The 22,059-nt window shown below is 39.4% G+C and overlaps 1 protein-coding gene across 1 annotated transcript in view; it reads right to left on the reverse strand.

The window, feature by feature from the left end:
* MYBPC1 (myosin binding protein C1) overlaps positions 1-16,512 on the reverse strand; it is a gene marked incomplete at its 5' end in the record, with an annotated part of 80,598 nt that extends 64,086 nt beyond the window's left edge. Inside the window, one exon of the mRNA XM_082011995.1 lies at positions 16,488-16,512. Within this exon, the coding sequence (XP_081868121.1) occupies positions 16,488-16,512 (25 nt within the window). The remainder of the gene's footprint in view (positions 1-16,487) is intronic.
* Between the last annotated feature and the right edge of the window lie 5,547 nt (positions 16,513-22,059).

Below are 22,059 nucleotides of genomic sequence, written 5' to 3' on the forward strand. Positions count from 1 at the left end.
ATGCTTCTTTCTGGTCTTGCATGACCAGATTTGTTTTGGGTAGACTTAGGAACTCTCAACGATACTGGAAAATTAGTAGTGTTTTGGGTTTTTTCCCCTTAGGTGAAGGAAATGACCTTGAGCATTAAATCAGGGCTTGCACGAAGTCTAAAGATAGCATTTCACCATCACTGGGTTGGAACATTCACAAGAAGGAGGAGGAAAATCTCCTGCACTAATTTCTGCCTGCAGTTAGATATAGATTGGTTACAACCCAGCAAAGACTCTGGTCTGAACAGCCAAGGGATTCAGGAACTCACTCAGTCTAACCAGAGGGCTTACTCCTATTTACCTGAAAGGGAAACCAGGACTATAGCTGCATCATCATGGATACAGGTATGATATCTGTCTGTGTGACAGCAGCATATTAAAGTGACTTTCATATGAGCATGAGGATGGTCACTTAATGCTTTTTGTCACAAAGAACTGTCAACTTGTGTCAAATTTAAGTAGGTGGATTAAGCTTGTGGACATAGCCTCCAGGGATCAGACAAATATAACTATTACATAGGCATTCCTAAAGTGCTGACTCTGCTAGTCAGACAAAAATAGAAAAATGCTAGTTTGGGGAGAGAGCATGGCTCACCCCAGCCCTTGTGCAGTTGTCGTGTAAGGATTGTCCCGTGTGCACGGCCCCTATAAGACACGAGAACTGCCATTGTGGCACATGGCTTTCTCCTGGGGTAGATGCTCCACTGAAATAGGTGGGTAGGGAAGGACCAAGGATGTAGAACAGCTGCTTGACAGACCTCATGTCCAGATTATCAACAGAGAAAAACAGTAAAGCTTCTTCCTTTCAGCATTACTTACTTTCCCTGCAAAAAAATTGTTCCGACAAAGAGAAATGGCTCAAAATGGTTTGACCATTTTTTATGGGTCACTTCACCCAGGCCAGTACAGACTCGCAGTGGCATCAGTGCTGTGATTAAAAGCCATCTTTTGGAAGACAGGAACTTGCTCAATAAACTGTAGAGATTACTAAAGCATGATGAGCATTTCACTGGGAAACAATACTGTTAGCAGACCACAGATTAAATGAGCTGGGAAACAGAGGGCTTGATTCAAAGTCATTTGTAATCAATAAAGCCACTCTTAATGCATTCCGTTGGACTTAAATTGAAGTAAATACTATTCTTATCAATAAAGGGTGGAATACTGAGCATTCTGCAAAACCTGAGCACAGTCATGCAGACAGGGTCTGCCTGCTGTCTCATGAGTCTCAGTTCTCCACTGAGAAATAATCTGATTTGCAAACAACTTCCACAGACAGTTTCCAATCTGAGTGGAAGGAAGAAACGGCTGAAATAATTACCCTTTTTTTAAATGAATATCCATGGGCATTTTCGATGTTACTTTTAAAATACAGCTACAGAAACTGTTCTAAAAACTTCAGTCCTAGGTCCTGAGAGCAAAAGTCCTTCTAAAGGATTGAAGTGAATAAGCAGTGGTGCTCTGGTGGCTGTCTAGATGACTATTATTGTGGCCAACAGTATGATGGAGTCAGATTGATAAATTTATTCATTTATTTCTATTTTCTGTTTCCACTTGTAATGAGGATGTAGACAGATGAGACTGCCTGTTTTGGCTAGCTGTGACTGTTTCTGGTTAGACATGAAACAGCAACCTTAGGTTAAATAATGTTTTATTTTATTGTTGCAACGAAGTGAACAAATCAGAAAGTTCATTGAAGCTGAAATTATTATTATATTCCAACAATTAAAAGCATCCTAATTCAGTGATGCATATTCAGGTGGGGACTAGAGATTAAATAAACTTAACAAAAAGTTTGCTTAAAAATTTAGTTTTGCATATGATTAAAATTAAAACCTACTGCATTTCAGCCTGTAGGAAAAAAGCAAAACCAAGGATAATAATTAGTCCCAGCATATAATCTCACCTACAATACTCATGTTTCAGGACTGATATAAACACTTCCAATTATAAAGAATTTTATGGGCCACAGGATCTGATCAAACTATTGTATGATAAATGCAGAATGTTCCCTGACTTAAGGACTGAAAAACCGAACGAACAGTTGGAACAAAAGTCTAGTAATAGGGAATTCTGTGGAATGGATTAGGCACCAAAGAAATAGCTTATAAGTTCACTTGAGGAGCTGCAGTGTAACTGGTGACTCCAGATTTTGTAAATCCATAATTATGGGACTGCGTATAGCAACCATTGCTTCTTTACTGTGGTGTTCCTTGCAGTTCCCATTTTTCTAAAATGATGCTATCAAATCAAATCTGATCATATGTAAACTTCCACATCTTTCTGATTTCTTATGAGAACTTTGCTTTCATATAGGTATTTATCTCTAAAAACCACTGTAACCATGACCTTGAACAAAAGTAAATTCTTTAATAAAATGTATGTTTACATTATGTTCTCCTAAGTTTGTGCAAGTAGTCTGTCCAGTAAAGGACTATGTCAGCCACGCATTAAACCCCCCTGTATTTAATTTCTGGTAGGTAGGAGGCAGCCATCATCAGTCAGCACCCTCATCAGATGGTGCAAGACTTCCTTGGCAGTCTTGAAGTTGCGTAGGTACTGTAACTGGGAACTAGAAGACTGCCAAGCATTGACAGTATTTAAAATAGATGAATAAAGCTAAAGTCGGTGACTTTTGTCTACTTACCAAGTTCCCATGCATTCTCAAACTCATTTTTAACCCACTCAGCCCACAAGGCACCAACATGGAGTGATTAAATTCCATTTGTATTTCCATTGTATCTTTCTTCTCTTATTTTATATCAAAGAAATTAATCCATAAAAGTTAGTTCCTGAGCACTTATATTCAGGCTTGTATCTCAGAGATGACAAACTAGCAGTAGACTACAATTTGAGGGCCACGCTTAGTTAAAATTTTTTGACTAAATATTTTTCCATTGAGCTTTTGACAATTGCAGTTTTCTAACTTACTCCATCATTGTAAAACAAATCTTGTTTTTTTAACTTCCAAAACTGAAATTTTGTGATGCTATCTATCCTGCAAAATCTTGTAGGCAAAGTTTCGCTGGTTACACCATTTATATGGCAAAACGGTTTTGCTGAAATATGTTATAGTCTTTACCAAAGTGACTCGTGCTGATAAGGTAATTCAGTTTGCCATCATAACTGTACCTTTATGAGAAGGTTTTGCCAGCACAGCTGTATTTGCAAAGCCATTGAAAAATTCTCCGGGCTTGAGTCTGTGGCTATATTGATTTATCTTTCATTCCACATCTTGCTGTGTTAGGTTTTATTTCCATGTTTGGAAATAAAAATATTTTAGTTTGAACTATCATTGCAAAACTTGTTATAAAATGAGATGCATGCAATCCCTAATGTCACTGAAAAAAATTCTTAGTAGCCATTTTTCCCATCATATTTGCATAGTGAAAACTGTGGAAATTCCAGCCAGAGTCAGCTTCTTCCTACATGTGGTAGCTCAATGAGAGAAAGTCTCAAACTTTCCTGCATTATGGCACCATCTCAGTTTATATACACCAATTTAATTTAAATCTGAAATTATTCCCTACTCCTGAAATTCTATATTCCTCACCTACCTGTTCTTAATCATCTGAGCTGATCTTTATTGTTGCTTCATGTGATGTACTACATGCTTGTGGCTCCAGTTAAACAGGAGAAGGAGAAAACTGGCTGTGTAAATATTGCCAGCCGGATGGGTGCTCATGTCTAAAGGATCAAAGCAACGTCCCTATTTTTACATTGTAAAACCAAGAATAAAACAGACCTGAAACACCCGATCTGGACTTCACAACCTCAGAGATTTACCTCTAGCAGATTTATCAGTTTCGTACCCGAAAGCCCTAGCTTTTTCATCAGACCGGGTGGTCGCGGTGGGATTTGCTGACGACCCTTAAGGGGCGCTGCCGGCTAAGAGCATGGCCAACGTCCCCCACTTGCTGTCAGGGTTCCCAGCCTCAGGAATGACTGCGATTTCCAGACAGCAGGTCTGATTCTTGGCTTCGGGTTGAGAATCAGTGCTCTGGCTCATAGGTCAAAATTTAGTGAGCTCTATTTCAGCATTTGCAGGGACAAAAGACACAGGGATGTAGAGAGCCAGTTAGTTCCAACGTTCAGGAGGCAGTCTATTCTGCATAAAGACGAAGCACATGAACACAGCATAGTTTTGATTTCTTTAGATTTGTTAGATGTTGCAACACATTCTTAATGTGTTAAATTGCCTGTAAAATAATATGATTTTTTGGTAGCACGTGCTAATGAGAAATCCAGCTTTCAAAATGACTCCTAGCCCAGCCAAGGGAAATTCCCCTTTTAAATAACCCAAATCTAATTAATCTTTGTTATATATTTACTGAAATCAATTTATTCACTCTTCAGAAATGTTTGATCCCGTGTAAAAAAGTATGGCAATAGGTAGACTTTATTCTCAGTTTCCTATCCTTCCTTGCAATAGTTTGTTAACAATTTTCCTCTGGAAGCAAGCATTTTCATTTAGTTCAAGAGATACCTGAGGGAGAAATGGAAGCAAAAAACACCACGATATGATACCAGAGATAACAGTACATTGAGTAATGCTAACTTTCTTTCTGAAAGCTGCAAAACATGATAAAGGGGACCAGGTTATTAGATTAAAACCTTCATAAAACAAAGAACTACTACTCGGGAACAACAGTAATTTATTCCTCAAATTTAACAATATATTTTCAATGACAGTTGCACTTCTAATTATAGGATAAAAGTCAGCAATAAAGCTGAAAGGGCAGTTATTTCAAGAGGTGAGTACTTAACCGGTAAAGAACTTCCTTTCAGATTGTCCAGATAATTTCCAAACCAGCTCAGGAAGCATTTTTCTAATTTAGAAAAATGTCTTCACTCTTGCTCAAGCCACAAATCACCACACTGTTGTTTTGCTGAGCTATCCTGAAATATTTCACTCTGAATCAAGGAAATGAGTTGCAGTATTGTTTTACGAAAATTGCATTATGGACCCAATGCTCTGCATAACTGGAGTGAGTTCCACGAAGGACTCCTGTTGTTCAGTGCATTCAGGTTAGTCCTGAGAGCCATGTGAGTATGTGCAGATAGAGGGAAATCATTCCACATAGAGAGCTTGACTGTTAGGGGAAAATGAGGGCATCAGCATAAAGCTGTGGTGACGTGAATTCATGCAATCTGATTTATTTCAGCAAATGACAAGGAAGCATTTGGGACATGCTGATAGGTTTCATTTTAACCAAACTTCAGACTAAAACATTTCAACACTTTGAAGTGAAAACCTGCTGATATTCCCATTCCATAGTTTTTGAAATACCAATTTTTCTTTGAGGGTCAGGGCAAAACCAAACATGCACGTGTTGGGATTTCCCCAGGGCTGAATTTATCAGCTTGTTATCAGCTCTTTGTCAAAGTAATACGTACTACAACTGTGTCTAAACATTGTCATGACTGTGTCCAAATACCAAATAAGAAAAACATTTACTTCAAGTCTATTTGACAGTGGGTGACAGATAATTTGATACTCTGTGATCTTTTCAAGAAGGAAGAGTCTTCTCAGACTTCCTTCAGACAAGAGGTCTCACCTGTCATCTGCACTTTAGTACTCAGCCTCCTCTTGAGACACAATGTCTTACAGAATGGGAGTGTAAGTAGGAACCCTGACACAGGGCTGTCAGGTGCGTAGGTGATTAGAGACCATTTCAAGCAGCTATATCATTAATAATCCATTACTTACGTCAGCCTGATTTTTTTACCCAATGCTAATTTTCACTTATCAGGCTTGTGGAAAATAACTCGCTCAAGATGAAAAAGAGGGTGGTAGCATCCGCTTTCTTAGTTTACTAAGGGTAACTCTTATTTATGGGCTACAAAATTCAGGGCCTGCTAATTTTTGTGAGTGCTGATGTTCCAGTACATGCCAGCCAAAGACGATTTGTAATTAAGTCTGGAGAAGGATTAAAAAAACCCCCCAAAGATAACTGGCGATGTAGGAAAACTTTGTATCAGAGTTGCAGCATCACTAATATCAAACACTAAAAGACTCAGAAGTTACCCTAAAACTCAGAAAATTATTTAATGGGAATACTATGCACTGACTTTGGGAGTTTTCTTTTTTGGTAAGCTTGTTTGCATATAATTATTTATTGTTGCTCAGATGCCTGGAATTCAACATTGTATTGAAAAACCTTTAGGAGTATTTTGCACATGTGGAGGGAAAGGACTTTTTCTGTAGCTAAAAATTTAGGAGATCTAAGGTCCCAGAGACCTATGGCACTAGGCAAATCTTTGGTGGGTCATGCAGCAATATTTATGTACATGGAAGTCACGTATATCCCTTTGTGGGTGTTAGGTATATGAAATTACATACATCCCTCTGTGTTAATACTGTTTCATTTTCTACCTCTTGGTCTCATTCTGCAGCAATGAAGACAACTGTGAGAATTATAAACCTTCACTTTAAAAACATCACTTAACTTGCCTTTAGGGAGAACACCACAGCAGGATGTTTGCAGACAAAGTATGAGGGTTTGCATCAGTAAATCAGTAAGTGATATGTGTAAAAGAAAACTTTCAGAAAACATGACAGCATAATGCATTTGAGATGCTATTGTGAATAACAGTCACAGCTCACTGAATATACATTCTTTCCAGCTAAAAAAGCTCTTGGGTAAGAGAGAAACATTCATTGCAAAACATGGAAATGCAAAACAAGGGCAAAGAAAAAGGGGCAGAGGACAGAGGTCAGATTTCCCCTTTAAAAATAGGGCTAAGGAAAGCTTAGATGAAAGATTAGTAAGGCTGGAGGGAATGCCATGGAAAAAATGTCATCAGGCATCTGACCCTCTGTGCCTTCACTGAAGTCTGCATCTGTGGAGGAGTGGCAGCCACAGACTCCGTTGGTATTACGGCTCCTCTTTGGGTCTAAAATAAGGTTTTTGGCCTAGATACTATGTTCTTATAAAAACGGAAGATACCGACTGTGCTATAGTGAGTGTATGTATATCTGTATCTACGTGAATATCACAGCACGCGACCCAGAAGCTATTAGTCAATCAATTACTCCATCTGCATGGCATTTCTCATGTGACTGTTCCTAGATATCTCTAGCCACAGATATTCTCCACATCACCAGGGATAGTGTTTTCTGTAATTTTTGTTAGCCATAATGCTTTAGTGGTACTGGAAACTAATAAAGCTGTTGAAAAAGGACAGAAATGCAATGCTGTGTACATTCAGGTGTGCAAATGGTTTGAAATGTTTCACTTCAGGTCAGAAAACAGTGAAAGGCCCTACTATACTAGCACAATCAGCTCAGACTGATAAGGCAATTATTTTCTTCCTCTAGAACAGTTGGAACTGGTGCACCACAAACAGTAATTTGTGCATTTCTCTTGCACAGAAAAGACCTTGTGGCAGAAAGTTATAAAAATTAACACAAAAATAGCCAAAGTTTGGAATTCAACTGTTCAACAACTATGTCTTACTGCTCTTTCTAGTCCATCAGCACATTGGAGTAGGAGACTATCAAGGAGTAAGACCTATCCCATCAACTGAACCAGTAAGTTTTTCATTTGGGGTCTCTTTCAGTTTTAGATGCATCTGTATTCAGTTTAATTTCATCACAACTTCAGGGCTTTGAGAGAAGACAAAATCTGGAATAGCCTTTCGGACTGGGTTTGCATGCTGGCTGAGCAAAGCATGGCTCCCATTCAAGAAAAAAGTCATCTTTTGAGCTGGTTTGTGAGTTGCTTTTGCTCAGCCTGTACCTGATATGTTCCATCCAGTCAGCTCAATAACAAGAAGTGAGCAAATGTCTCTGCAATTTATGTCTATGCACACAGAGCTAAGATTTATAAACAGAAATCTGTATGAAAAGGGAATCTTCGTCTGTGTATGATTGCAACCTACTCTTGGCATTTATGACCAAAATTAGGAAGGTATTCTGAGCCTGCAAAGTCATGATGAGCGTGTATTTTAATACAGATCCCTCTCAGGAAGCATCGTGGTACTACTGAACAACACTCCCAGGCGCTCACTAAACCCACCATTTGATCCTACAGAGAATTAAATTAGAACGGAGCTTTTTGTATCACCTGATCAAAATAACTTGCTGGAGCCATCACATATAAGGGCAACTGCCCTAGGAAGTAGATCACATGCTATTTTCAATTAGTTATAGGGCTGGGGCATAGCAAATTATGTAAGAAATATTTCCTAATCTCCAGGGAAGGAAACTCAATGACACTGTCAAACATGTTGCATTGCCTCAAGATACAGCATGTCTCCCTTCTTGCTGCAGTGTCTGTACGCTTTTGGAAACATGAAGATGGGACATCGGGGGGCTCTAAACTGTGGCACGAGTCACCCAGCCGTGCTCCCACGTCCTGGTATTGCAACTCTCTGCACTGCATGGAAGTCGTGTGAACTGACTAACTTGTAGGTTATTGTGTTCGTGAAGGTCTTTCCTGGAACGAACGGCTTTACTCCAAGGCACAGCATGGAGCAATTTTTAGGATGGTGAATTGTTTTGAATTTTAGAACTTTTCTGAGACTCTGCCATATTTGACTTTCTGTTCAACAGCCTTCCGGCACGACTCCAGCAGGCCTAATGTCTAAATTAACCCCCAAATAGCACTACCAGGGAGCAGGGCATGCAGCATCCCAGTGTTATGACGCCTAACACTACTATGGCTACCTGCAGCAGAGGCCACGGGTTATTTTGGCACTTTGAACTGAAAATACACACAAAGACACTTGCCCAAGCAGTAGAGGATTGTGGGTGTGACTGGTCTTCTTCAGAAGAGGCAGTTCCAAGCAGGGCAGATGTGAGACATCCTGCATCACTTAGCCTACGTCCCACTGACTGCTCTGTGGAGATGCCGTTAGCAATACAGACATAGGTAATGGGGGAGGGAACCCAGGGAAAGCCCACTCCCTTTTGTGAATGCTGCATTTTTTTTTAGGGTTCTGAGAGGTCTCTGAGCAGAAATCTATCTTCATACTTCTTGAATCCACAGTAACTTTCTGTTCATACAGCATCTCAGGAAGCGGTGAAGATTGACTGAAACTTTTACCAAAACATGTTTGCTAGAATGGCTTCCCAGGACATAAAATCCTGTTGGACACAGAACTGGATTTTGATTTTAATTCACTCTCTCCTGCAAGCATCTTCGTCTTGGCTGAAGTTTATCATCATCATCACTGCTAGTTCAGTGAGATCTAGGCGCTAAAATGACACCTGACAAATTAGGGAGAGTAAATTCCTGAAATAGGAATTCATGGAGAAATCTACATGTGTTTTGCTGAACACATTGTAGAATATTCATAAACACATTATTATTTAACGTAAAAAGTGCTTGCTACTCATAGCTACAAATGTCCTTGATGTAAACAGTCATTCATCTAACAGCTTAAAGCTGCTGGAGGAAGTGGAAGTAAGCTAGAGTAGAAAGGAAGAAGAGGAATGAATATTGATTTGAACAGGAACGCAACTTTCTTTTTCCTCTCATTGTTGCAAAAAATAAATTTAATATTTTGTTGATTTAAACACTTAGCTTAGCCATGAAATAAAATTGACTCCTTCTTATAAAAAATAAAGCAAGTAAAACCAGCTGGATTTCCCAAATAACAAAAAAATGGCAGTAGCACCTCGGGGTTTTTTTTAATTTTTATGAGTGCACCCAGCAGACTACAGAAGGGTGCACTCCTCTCTGCTCATGGGAATCTGGACCCAATGTACTCCCTCATTTATTGATGCAAATCAATAAATGCAAATAATGTTTGAATGGAACTGTCTCGTTGTCTTCTTATAGAGCTACCCATTGCAGAAAATCCTTATACACTAACTGGACAAATTGTAGAGAAGAAATCTGCAACCTTATTATTAAGGTACTCAGAAAAAAAGGAGAATGTGAATGTGTCTATGGTGTGAGCTAGAAGTCCAAGCTACCATTATAATAATTGGAATTAGATTTTTATTCACCATAAAATAGCTGTTTATGGCTCAATTAATTTTCTTAAACATAGGTGATCAATGATATTCAGATGCTGTAGCATACCCTTCCGGTTTCTAGCTGCTACTCCAGGGTCTTGCAGATCTCCCACATCTCTGAGTCATATCTGCCAGCCCAAAATGGGTATTCTGTGTATCCTAGAGCATCTCATATCGCAGTAGGCACCTATGTTTAGGCAACTGCTGGCTGGTCATCTGAGCAGCAGCCTGGGCTCCTCTGACTGTCATGACCTGCTGTCTGTGATTCCAGTGGGAGCGGGGACACCTAGTTCACTTGCACACTCTTCCATTTGGGTATCTGTTTCCTAACCCAGAGATCTCCTGTGGCAATGTACAGACATTAGAATCTTTGTATGGTTGCAAACTTACCAAAATTTTCAGTGAACTAACATGGACATTCATGTCAGATCAGTTCTCTCTTCCTTAACTCTTAACAACTCTTCAAAACAAAAGAATAAAGTCTCCTGGTGATCATAAAATGCCGCAAAATCCCCCGGTGAATGATGGAAAAAAGACTTCAAATATTGGTTCCCTAACGGCAGTGAAAAGGAGAAACCTTGTTTTGGAGCCTTCAGCAGTAGCACTTCAGTCACAACTGAGAGCAGAGAGAGGGCTGGATGGGAGAAGACAGGGCTGTTTCTCAGCCACCCAGTTCCTCAGACTCAAGAGGCAAATCTGCTGACTGTGTGACTGAGAGAACTCTAATTACACCTAAAGTTAATGATTCTGTTAATTTACTTTCTCCTTTATTTTACAGGGTTTTTACATTCGGTGCAAAGCCACATTAGTGTCTGGATGAGAACAAACTTTGTTCCCCTCAATCTAGAGCAATTAAAGCAGTCCCTCTAATTTAGTGGCATCTCTGCATTTTCCCTGAGTGAAGAGTCTAGTATTTGGCCCTACCCCAAGGGAAATTTCCCAGGTATTTTATTTTCAAACTCATTTTGCTCTTCCAGTTCAAGGAATGCTCTGGATGTCCCCTCACAAAACATGAAATATGTTGTACAACATATTTTCGAAGCACCGTTAATGTGTGTGGGAGCTACTAATGTTTTGATAACTGAAGTCTCCCCACATCTCTCTGCTATTTTTTTGCTATGCGATCACCGACCTTCCCATCTTGTTTGGTAGATCCCTGAAACCAATATGAAGAAACTCATCCGTTTTTCATGGAACAGAAGGGTACTGTAGCATGGTGGTTGTTTTTTTAAACCTCTCTTAAAGTGATATATTTAGGAGGTATGAGGGGAAAGAACTGGGCAGTCCTTTATTTATCTTCCCAACAGGTGCAGCATAGGGAGGCACAAAGGCAGCATTTGCTAATTTCAGTTTTGCCAAGTACAAAGCACCCTCTGGTCTGCTGAAAGGCTGTTCCCTACTTTCCTCCTAAACTCAATGAGATTTTTATTTTAGTGTGACCATATTAAATATTTTTCCTGTGCATAGATGCACTGCTTTTTGCACATGGTGGAGGAGCTTTTCAACTCAAGAAGAACGGTAAACTGGATCAGTCTTGCATTATCCACCTACACTAGTATTAAAATAAAATCAATGCATTATATAAGAAACAAATAAACCAATGCAGTTCCTTTAGGTTGCACCATAATAAAACAAAACATAAAACCTCCAAAATAAATCAAGTTTGGGGATCTTTCTTTGCCAGTTTAGGGTTTTTTTTTAATCAAATTAATCTTATTGGAAAAGTAGTCTTAAGCTTAGGAGCAGTAGAGGCAGAAGGTCAAAGAATAGATCTGAGATGCTCTGGCATCTCAGAAGGAAGTGTGGGAGCAGGACTTTGCTATGGGAGGGCAAAGACAGTCGAAGAACAACTCAATTCCCAGAGTGCAACAAGATCCGTGCAGGACGACACGGTTCAATAGGGCTTGAGACGAGAGCGGGGCCCACCCTAACAGATCTATTTACAACAGTTAGGTGTAAGTCTGCTTTCTAGTTGTGAGGCCTTTAAATTTATTAGCTAGAGGTGATGAAGAGAAACTTTCTAAAGAATTGAAGGAGAAAATAAGATAAGGGGTTAGGGTTTCCTCCTTTCCTCATCCACCGTAACTCATTTACCTGCGACTTTAATACAGCGCTGGGAAATGATATGTATGGGCCTGACTTTGAGTGTGATTTGGCTCCAAGACTGAAGGAAGTCAGAAATAACGGGAATGCATTTTGCAGTCAGTCCTGCAGAGGGGCAATGATGATAGCAGAAGATGGATGTCCGTATGCTTCGCTTTCGCCTCACTGAAGCGTGCGTCTAGGCAGCGAGGACAGCAGCAGCTGCACTGCCCGGTTTGGTGCCGTAATCAAATGATTACACAGGTCCACTCTCCCGCATGGAAAGCACTAAGCAATGTTTTACAGTGTTCACATACTGGGTTCTTGAATTTTCAGGAAAACATTCCATCAGCAGTGTTAATTTTGACACGAGCCAAATTCATATGCTGAAGCAGAATTTCCATTTAACTTCCTTTTCACCTCTGAAAAATTGTCTAGCCTTGAAAATATGATATTAAAAGAAGCCCTACTTAAATTAACTTTTATCCAACCTTGATACTGAGATTGATTTCCCACTGGAATGCTGGTCTGCATGTCTACTTATATGATTTATATGACTAGCTGTGATAAAATTTGTTTGACAATGCCTATTATCTTGATACACCAGACTGAGGTATTGATTTCAATATTATAAATACACTGCAAATATAGAACAATCATGCAATGAAACAAAACGAGTCATGTTTAAAAGCCAATAGAATTAAAGGCTGTTTCAACCGGGCTTCTTCACAGAGAACAGTGTCACCATATCTCCAAAGTAGCCTCTACTGATATGTCTGTTTACCTCCTTTTACAAACTGCTTCATGTTTTAGAGATTGTCCTTTTAACAGACAATACATGCACATAGTTTTCTTCACAACTTTTACATCTATGCTGCTTATAGATTGAAAAAAGTTTTACTGAAACACTGTCTAAAGTAGACACACCGATTTTTAATTTTGATTCCTTGCCAATATGTGGATACTCCAGGCAGTATTCAAGCAGAGTTTGCAAACCCTTAGAAAATGAAGCTGGCAGACAGTTGGTAAATGCTTTGGCTTAAAATTTGGAATGGTCGCTGAGTTATTTCCTAGATTGGGGAGAATAAATAAGGCAAATTTACAGAGCTGCCTACTGGAGACTGACTTGCACCTGTCCCTGTGGGATGATGCCCGCAAATAGTTTGAAACCGTTGCTCTTGAGAGTCTTGGCACTTATACAAAAGCATGTCCAAATGCCGTGGCCTGTGACAGCTTAAGAGGGCACCTAATTAATGGGCAGCTCTTATTATGAATATTGATTAAAGGAAAGAGGGGAGCGGAAAGACTGACTGAGTGATTACAATAAATTACAGGAAGTAATTATATGAGGGAGGGTTATTTTATTAGTCATCAGCAAAATGAAAGACCATTAAATTTAAATGCACTGGTAAAGGTCTTCAGCATCACAGTCCTATACTAGTGATCCACTGGGATCAGTTAACCCATGGATGTAGTCTTCACCTTGTGTATACAAAATTTTAGAGAGGCCAAAACAAAAACATCTTACAATGACATGAACCCATACTCCAAGGAAGCCACAGCTGATATAATATATAGGACTTCAGCTTTTTAAGAGTATAATAAAGGCCTTAAATCATTAGTCATGGAAGTCTGTTTCCACAGTGACAAATTCCACTAGACTGAAGTGCTCCAGCAACCTTCTCTAAGCTGAGTGGTGTGTTTAATTTGGTGATCCTATTTGTTAGGAGCACATTGTAGTGGTACACTCTCACCAAGTCAGGAAATTTCTCACTTTGGTAATCTAATAATCTTAAAATAGCTCAAAGAGCATTTGGCCTGAAAAAAAGTCTGGGAGCTTGCTACAGCACTGCCTTTGAAAAAATCTAGCTACGTACATCACAGACTGCAGTGACAAAAAAATGCAAAGCTGAGATTTTCTTAACATTCAAGTTTTAGCCAGTTTCTGATTTCTGAGCTGCTTGGTCTTGTGTGTGCTGTTTTTAACAGGCAGGACCTATAAGAATAAGGAGTATGGGATCATTCATGTAGATTGCTTCTTTTGGAAATGTCAGAAGAATATTGTTTAGGTGCCTATGTGATGTAGAAGCCTTAAGCTTCTTTTTTTCTCTGCTTTTCATTGTAGTCTGCCAAAAAGTTCCTCAAAGGTTTCTCAGAGAGTCCCTCCAGTGGTATCTTCCAGAATGTAGTCAGCCCAAGGTTCACCTTCATTAATTACCTTGAGTCCTTCATGCCTTGGAAATTACCTTGAGAACAGGCGTTTGATGGTCATGTGAGCTTCTGAATTCTTACTGGTAGATCTAGTACCAGTAGTAGCAGTGGTATTGCACTATTATTGGTACTGAATACTCCTGGCCCTAATATGGCAAGTACTTGTACTTTACTATACAAGTACTGCCACCAGCTCAGGTGAGTTCTTGATCATAGAAAAATCTTTAGGAAGCAGCTCATCTCTTAAGTACAATAAGATAAACCTGTTATCCATCTGATCTACTGTCTGCAAATACACTGGGTGCAATGAGGAACAACCAGCATATAACCTGTATGTATCACTTTTCCAGAGCTCATTACTACTGGTGAACTCTAACTCTATCAGGACAGAAGGCTTCAATATTTTTTATGTTCCCGAATATTGACTCATCAAAAATCACATTTATTTCACTGTCAATATAATGTTGCTCAGAGTGGCTAAACTTATTTTGTAACACAACCATGAGATGCATTTGTAATCACTGCATTGTAAGAATATCTTTGAAACAATCTAGTCTTAATAATAACCTTTAGAAACATGAGCCTCCTAAGAAATTTTCTCCAAAGCACATATCTTTTGAAAGTACAGAAATATTTTGGGTTTTTTTTAGTTGGCAGCCACAGAATGCATTCTGATTAAACTGTGTAATATCCAGTCAAATAACAGATCAAGTAAAAAGGACACTTAATACATGTGTAAATCATTTGAATTACAAATAAGACACTCTAGAAGGGGTTTGGCTCTAGGTTTGATATAGAGGATTAGGCTCTCGTATTAATACGTGCACTTGGTGTAGCTATTTTCAGAAGGATACTTCATCTATCATTGTCCTCGAACACTAAGGAGGGCCAGTAAGTAAAATGATCACATTGGTCTGTCAACAGTACTTGCTTAAGGCTCAGTCGTGCAAAAAGTTTAGTTTTCATATGCCCCAAACCCAGCAAGGTGCAGAAACTGCCTAATGCTCCTGATAGTTGCTCTGCTCTTGCCTTCCACAAAACCAGAAAATATTTCAAAAAGACTTTTAAAGTAAGGCAAATGCTATTGATAGGTCAGTGTTAAATGAAATGTACTCGTTCGAACTATACACGTAGGCCTATCAGATCTTTCAGAATCGATGGGAAATAAACGCTATTTAATGACTTCTATACTTTCCACAGGATTATTTTTAAGATTAAACTCAGTTTTTCATTTGTGAATGCGTTAGGGAACCTGTCTATATACCGCTTGTTTGCCAACACTTGCAAAGCATATACAGTTTGCACATTTATGGCTTTGCAGAAGCTATATATATTGTCAATGCTAAACAATAATCACCACAAATTCTTACCAAAGTGTCTGCATTTGAAAGAAAAATAAAAGAAGGGCTATGGAAGTAATGCAAATATTAAGAAGCTTATTTAGCTTAAATTTTCAAAATAGTAAAACTTAAATGCTAGCTTAAATAAAGTTATGAATTAATAGACCCTGAACATTTTGTGCCTGTTTGACGGGCAGCCTCCAATGGACAATTCTGTATCTTGCTAGCAGACTACGTACTCAGTTTCTTTGCTATAAACTTAATAGTACCACAAAAGGAGCCAGTATTACTGCATTTAACTATCCTACTGAAACATAAAATAATAATTTCTGTAGTGTGGCAAAATGTATCATTCCAGTCTGACCTGTGCAGAAAAACTTACTACATTCTTCACTTATGCATTAGACATATAGAACCTTAAAACTGTTTCATGAACATATCCTTTCTATTCAATAACTTATAAAACTTTATGAAAAACTTATCAACATGCTGGTTTTCTAAACAATAAGAAATGCTTATTCCCTCTTTTACAGAGTCCAGATACCTTAGCTATAGAGAAACCACTAATTGCACTACAAAAATTCCACAGTCTTTAAAAAGTGAATACAGCATTTGCCCAATCAAGTATTTTCTCAATATCACTGTAAAGCCATTGTTCCTTGTCTAAAAGAGTTGGAAGCCAAAACAGTGTTGTTCGGATTAGTGATCTGTAATGATATAATGATGTTACACTGCTATGACTTTTAGATATTATTTGTTGCTGAAATATGCAAGATGATCTAAAAGGTGGTGTGTGTGCGTGCATACTCGTAATTCCTGTAATTAAGAAATATTCAGGTAATATTTGTTATGCTTACCATCTTTCTTGGTGGGTTCCGGCATTATTACAAGAATTCTTTATTCCCAGTGAGTTTCAGCCTTTCAGATGCAGCAAGTAGTAGCCCCAAGTCCAGCTGAGAGAGTATGCAGATCAGTATGACAAGCAGAGGGTAAGAAGAATTCCTCTGCTTTATATACTGCGACTGAAATATCAATCAAAATAGCACCTCCTCTCTTTTCAATGCAAACACTTTGAAAATTGACAGTTATGGGAACCCCTCTCACATCTGTTGTCTGCAGCCTCTGCTCCCTTGGCTTTTGGAAGGAATCTCTGCTGCATTGCATGGGGCTGATGAGAACATCTATAAGTTTCTAAATTCAGCTGCACCGCTCGCTCTCCGCACCTCTCTCTGTAACGTGCAGACACACATACACATGCAGATAGGGGTTGAAAAAGCGACTGCCACGCTGTTAAAGAGTCTCTCCTGCCTGCAGAACTTATAGGAACTGCCTGTATGCATTTACACCTTTTTCCATAACATAAAAGGGACAATTAAGTATAGGCAGTATGCCTGCAGTTAAACTTAATTTCCCTCCTTTAAGAGAAAGTGGTATGCAAAGATGGAGTGAGAACTAGAGTGCTTTGCCATATTAACGAAGAAAAAACCATTGTTGTGTTCCTGTTTGGAGGAGTGAAAACCCTCCGTATCTCCTTTCTGATTACACTTGCTATACTTTATTGGGTCCTTTCCCTGTAGCCATCCTCATTCTGGCTTCGGGAGAGATTATAGAGTTCCTTTCAGTGCTGCTACCTCATTAACTGGAGGGGTCATTGCTGAAAGATGAGATATTCTCCTTTCCACTCATCCAGGAGATGCAACACTCCTTGCCTTTGCCAAGCCAGGAAACCAGACAGAAGGAATGGAAATCCTATCTGTATCATGCTCACCGAGCCACTGAACTAAGCCACTGGGCTGCCCTCCTCTTAAACTCCTACTTAAAGTATTAATATGTAGGCAATAGAAATACAGGTCATGTTAATCAGAGGGTACTAGGATTTATTTTCTCATGCCCTTTTAGGATTCTGAGACAAACCTGTAGTGATTAGTGCAATAGATGAAGTGGTCCTCAAGGATTTCATGCTGTTAAAACACATGTTCACGTCATTATCACATATCAATATGAACTAGGCTACTAGACAGACTGCTCACTGTCTAAAAACACCCAAATGTTATGGAAAACGTTTTACGTCTTTGAATAGGAGTTACAGATGGAATAGTGGTCATGTGCCTGTTTATCCTGTAGCCAATGCATGATTGTTTCCTCTACAATCTGTTGTTTTCTGGCTATTTAGCCATTTTATAGACATCTTATAAGGGACTGGAATGCCATTCATTTTATTAAGAGACCAGACTATCATCTGTTTTTCCCTGCTCTACTCATTGTGGTGTTTTATTATTTGACTGATTCATATGCCTATAAAATACAAAGAAAGGCAAGACCTCTGCCTGCAAGAACCCAAACAAGGAATATCAAAGCTAGTTTCCGCTTTTGTTTCATATCACTATCTAGGTAAACCTCCTTATGTCACTGAAATAATTCCTGTCCTTGGAAAGCAGAGTGCTACCCTGAATAGGTAACTGGCGATTTTGTCCCTCTGCGTATGAGCGCGGTGGCAGTGGGGAATCAGTGCATGAACAGACCTAATAACATTGTAGAGATCATTTTCTCTTGAAAATGATCCCTTTCTTCTACTCACATCCAGGCACTGAACTCTGTGATGGCTGCAACCAGAATGGGGTGAAAAGCAACTGCTGATTCTCTCCAGCATGATGTTTCCTTAGTGTCCTTTTGTAAAATGTAAAGACAGTTTACTTTGCATTTCACCCATCATCTTCCAAGTGTCTGGAGATTGTGTTAATAGTGTCTGGAGATTCCTGTTAATACAAAGAGGATTAAATATGGTCACATATCACCCATCTAGCACCGGATGGGTTAGAGGGGACCTCCATCGCAATCTCACGGTGGAAAAGGATTGGAGGCCAGTGCATATCCTGACAGCCTTAAAGGGCTTCCTTTACAGGAAGAGGAAGAAGGATATTCAGGAAGACAGAATCTAACTCACAGACTACCTTTATAGTACTAAATAAATCAGTACTGAGACCACTCACTGGCCCAGTGGCCAAGTGAAAGTGTGTGGTTCTCATCCGCACAGCAAAACTCCTTCTCTACCCCAAAACCAGGAGACTGCAGCCAAAATGTCCACAGGGAATGGTTGCTGGCATATGCCTGAGCTTATGCTTAGGCACAGGTGGGAGAGTGCTAGCTGGCCTGAGCCAAAATGGTACCAGGGATCTTGCTAACCATCCCCCAGCGTGGATAATCACAGGGCAACACTTGAACACATGCCCTACAGCTGCTTTATTTACTGGTATAAACATAGCTAGAAAAACTGAATTGGCTCTATAACCTCTGCTGAGCAGCAAAGGAAGAAGATAGGTTATGGGTAGAAAAAAAATCGCAAAACATTATAGTTGTCTTTGTAGCATGTGGAGAATTGTGTGTTTCTTGAGGTCTCTCAGCCAGCTGAGAGTGCAAGCAAAAGACTCTTCAACGGCAGGAAATAAATTGAAAATGTGGAGTTTCAAACCAATCATATTTGCTCATCCTTTCACTCTTTCCTACCCTTTCATTACACTTGTATAATTCATTGCATTTCATGTTATGTTCTCTTTTGCTCTGATAAAAAATTCCAGTGTCGCAACATTTCTGCAATGTTATTTTTAATAGTATTGCAAAACAAGCCACTGGGGTAGATTTGGATTCTGGTATCTCAGTGTACTGTAGCACTAGCAGTGACAAGGAAAACAGTTTACTTCTAAGAAAGGAAGCCATATTTTATTTGTTTCAGTCAGATTACAAGCTGAGTCCATGCCTCAAACACCTGCAGATACTTCATACTCCATTCTAAGACAACATCTATTTTTCTTCCCATACAAATGTTGTCACAATGTTGACCCCACCTTGCTTGTGCTGTAAGTTATTAATACTTTGGTGATATTGTATAGATGTCATTCAGAGCTTGCCTTCTTACACTTCTTTTCCACATTTGCAGAGTACATGGTAGTCACCAGACTTGCCTTATCACTGCATATAGGAGAGGGGTTGATTTTGGCCAACAACTGTCCACATTGCTTTAAGACTGGTTAAAAAAGAAGGAAAGAACTGAAAAGAAGGAAACGCTTGACTTTTTTTGTTTTGTTGTTGTTTTCCCCATTTCGGTCATCTCTAAGCTTCTCCTTCTTGGATCAGAGAGATGCCTAAATATACTTACAATTATCCATCCATCCAACCTGTACACTCTCTGTTAATAAATACATTTATCTATTCATTCTATGAAGTTCAGATTTTTACCCTTTTTTTTCCCTGCAGTCCTGCTCTGCTTCCCTGTATATGGCAATCACTCAGCTGATTTGATTGCAACTCATCTTGTGAAGGCACTGAGCCAGAAGAGGAAGCATTTAGCTCCTCCGTGCTGAACACACATCTCCTGAGCAAGTGAAAGGGCCACGAACGACCTTCTGACTCAGCCGCCAGCCTACTTGACAAATGACTGAGCCAGAACTTTCACAGAAATCGTAAGGTGGAAAGAACTGAGCTCTACCTTGTTTCTAGCCTACCTCCTGCACCTCAGTAGATAGAACTAGAGGCTGTGCCATCCCCAGACATCCTTTCATTAACTTACCCTATTGCCAAAATTGCCCCTGTTTGCACAGGTTGTCTCATGGTTGTGGATGGAAACATCCCTTCTCATAACTTGATATTCTCCTTCCATAAGTTGGCTTGTGACCTTGTATTTTGCCCTTCTGTAAAGTGAATGTCTTCTGACAAAAATTTATCCTCATTGCAGCATGGCTTTTGTATACCACCGTAAGCCCTCTTCTCAACCACCTCAGAGGCCAAACATGCTAAGCTCTCTGAGCCTTTCCCTTCCATGCCTGCCCCAGTTAATCTTCTGTGGTCTCTTTCCAAAACGTGAGTATCCTATTTTAACTCTGTTCAGCTCCTTGAGCAGTTTCCAAACGGCAGCTAACCAAGGCGTCAGATAATTAAATCATTCTCACTTGTCTGTTTTTAATAAATTCCCTTGGTCAAACATCCAAAGCCCTTATTTGCTCTTGCAGCTGCTAGATCTGCATCCATAACTTAATATTTGCTGCTATTCCTAGGACTGAACTCTCTCACTTACTTCAGTCTCTATTCTAGTAAGTCACTGTCTGTTTGTTACCAGAGAAAAATCTTCATCTTGTCACTAAGCCAAAGGATCAGGACATTCCCAGAAGACCTCAGAGACAAATCTTTAAGCAAACTATTTAACCGAATGACACTCTTAGTCATATGATTTAGTTTTAGGTAGTCCTGTGAGGAGCAGGGAGTTAGTCTTGATGATCCTTATGGGTCCCTTACAACTTGAGATATTCTATGATTTTATGAATCTATTTAAAAATTTTCCACTGGAAGGTTTTATTGATATTGAAAAAAGCTGGTCAACTGAAATAAGAATACTGGGCAGAAATGACCAGTTTAGATGAGAATGGGAAGGATTCCCAGTCCACACAGGAAAAAATCTGGAAATAACCCCCAAAATTCTGGTGCGTCTATGAATTTGCATTAAAAAATAAACAGCATCTTGGTTTTGTATTAATAAAGAATCACAAGTTTTGAAGTCTTATGTAACAGAAAACCATTTTAAACAGTTTTAATATTTGGAGCTTTGGAGTCTCTAGGAAACTGTTATTTACTGAGCCCAAGGACGAAGGATAAAAAGCAGCAGCAGCAGCAGCAGCAGCAGGTGGAGCATCCCTTCCCCTCAGGAGGAACCCATAATCATTCTTCTCCAGGAGGATGCTGAAATGAGGTTTGATAGTGCTCAAGCCCCATTCAAGGCCCAGATCCCCTCCCACCAGGCACAAGGCCTACAAATCCTGTTCTCCATGTCTGCAGTGGAATTGCATCATAGTGATGTCATTTTGTGCTCAGATTCTGCCTTTGCCATATATGCTATTTAAAATAGGACATCATAGATTTTGGTGAATTTAATTCTTTTGATACCATCAATAATCCACAGAGCATTTTTTCTTTTCTACCAATAAAAATAACAAATCAATTATTTTGTTTTCTACCGTGCTGGCAAGTGGAAGACTAAAAATGTACAACTTCTACTTTTGCAAGAGGGGGTAGTACCTCAGCATGGAAGAATGCTGCATCTCAGGATATCTATTACCTTCTAAATCCCCATCAAATTTGTGAAGGCAGTCCTTTTTGTCTGACATCATTGATGAACTTATTGGTGTTGACGAAAGGCACCTGGATTTACCTGGCCAGCTCAGTTTAATCACAGCCTTGCACTGTAGACCTGCCAGGAAAAAAAGACTTTCCTACTCTGTCATGCACTCTACTTTTCTGCCATGTAAATGAGACATGACCTTCGTTGAGAAGTGATGAGAAATACTTTCTGTATAAATGTAGCATCCACAAATGGGGTCTTACTCTATGCAGCAAGACGAGGGAAGATTAAATTTTAAAGCCTAGATTGCATTTTTTTTTCCA

Source organism: Phaethon aethereus, assembly GCF_964289735.1.
Source record: "Phaethon aethereus genome assembly, chromosome: 1".
NCBI classification, from domain to species: domain Eukaryota; kingdom Metazoa; phylum Chordata; class Aves; order Phaethontiformes; family Phaethontidae; genus Phaethon; species Phaethon aethereus.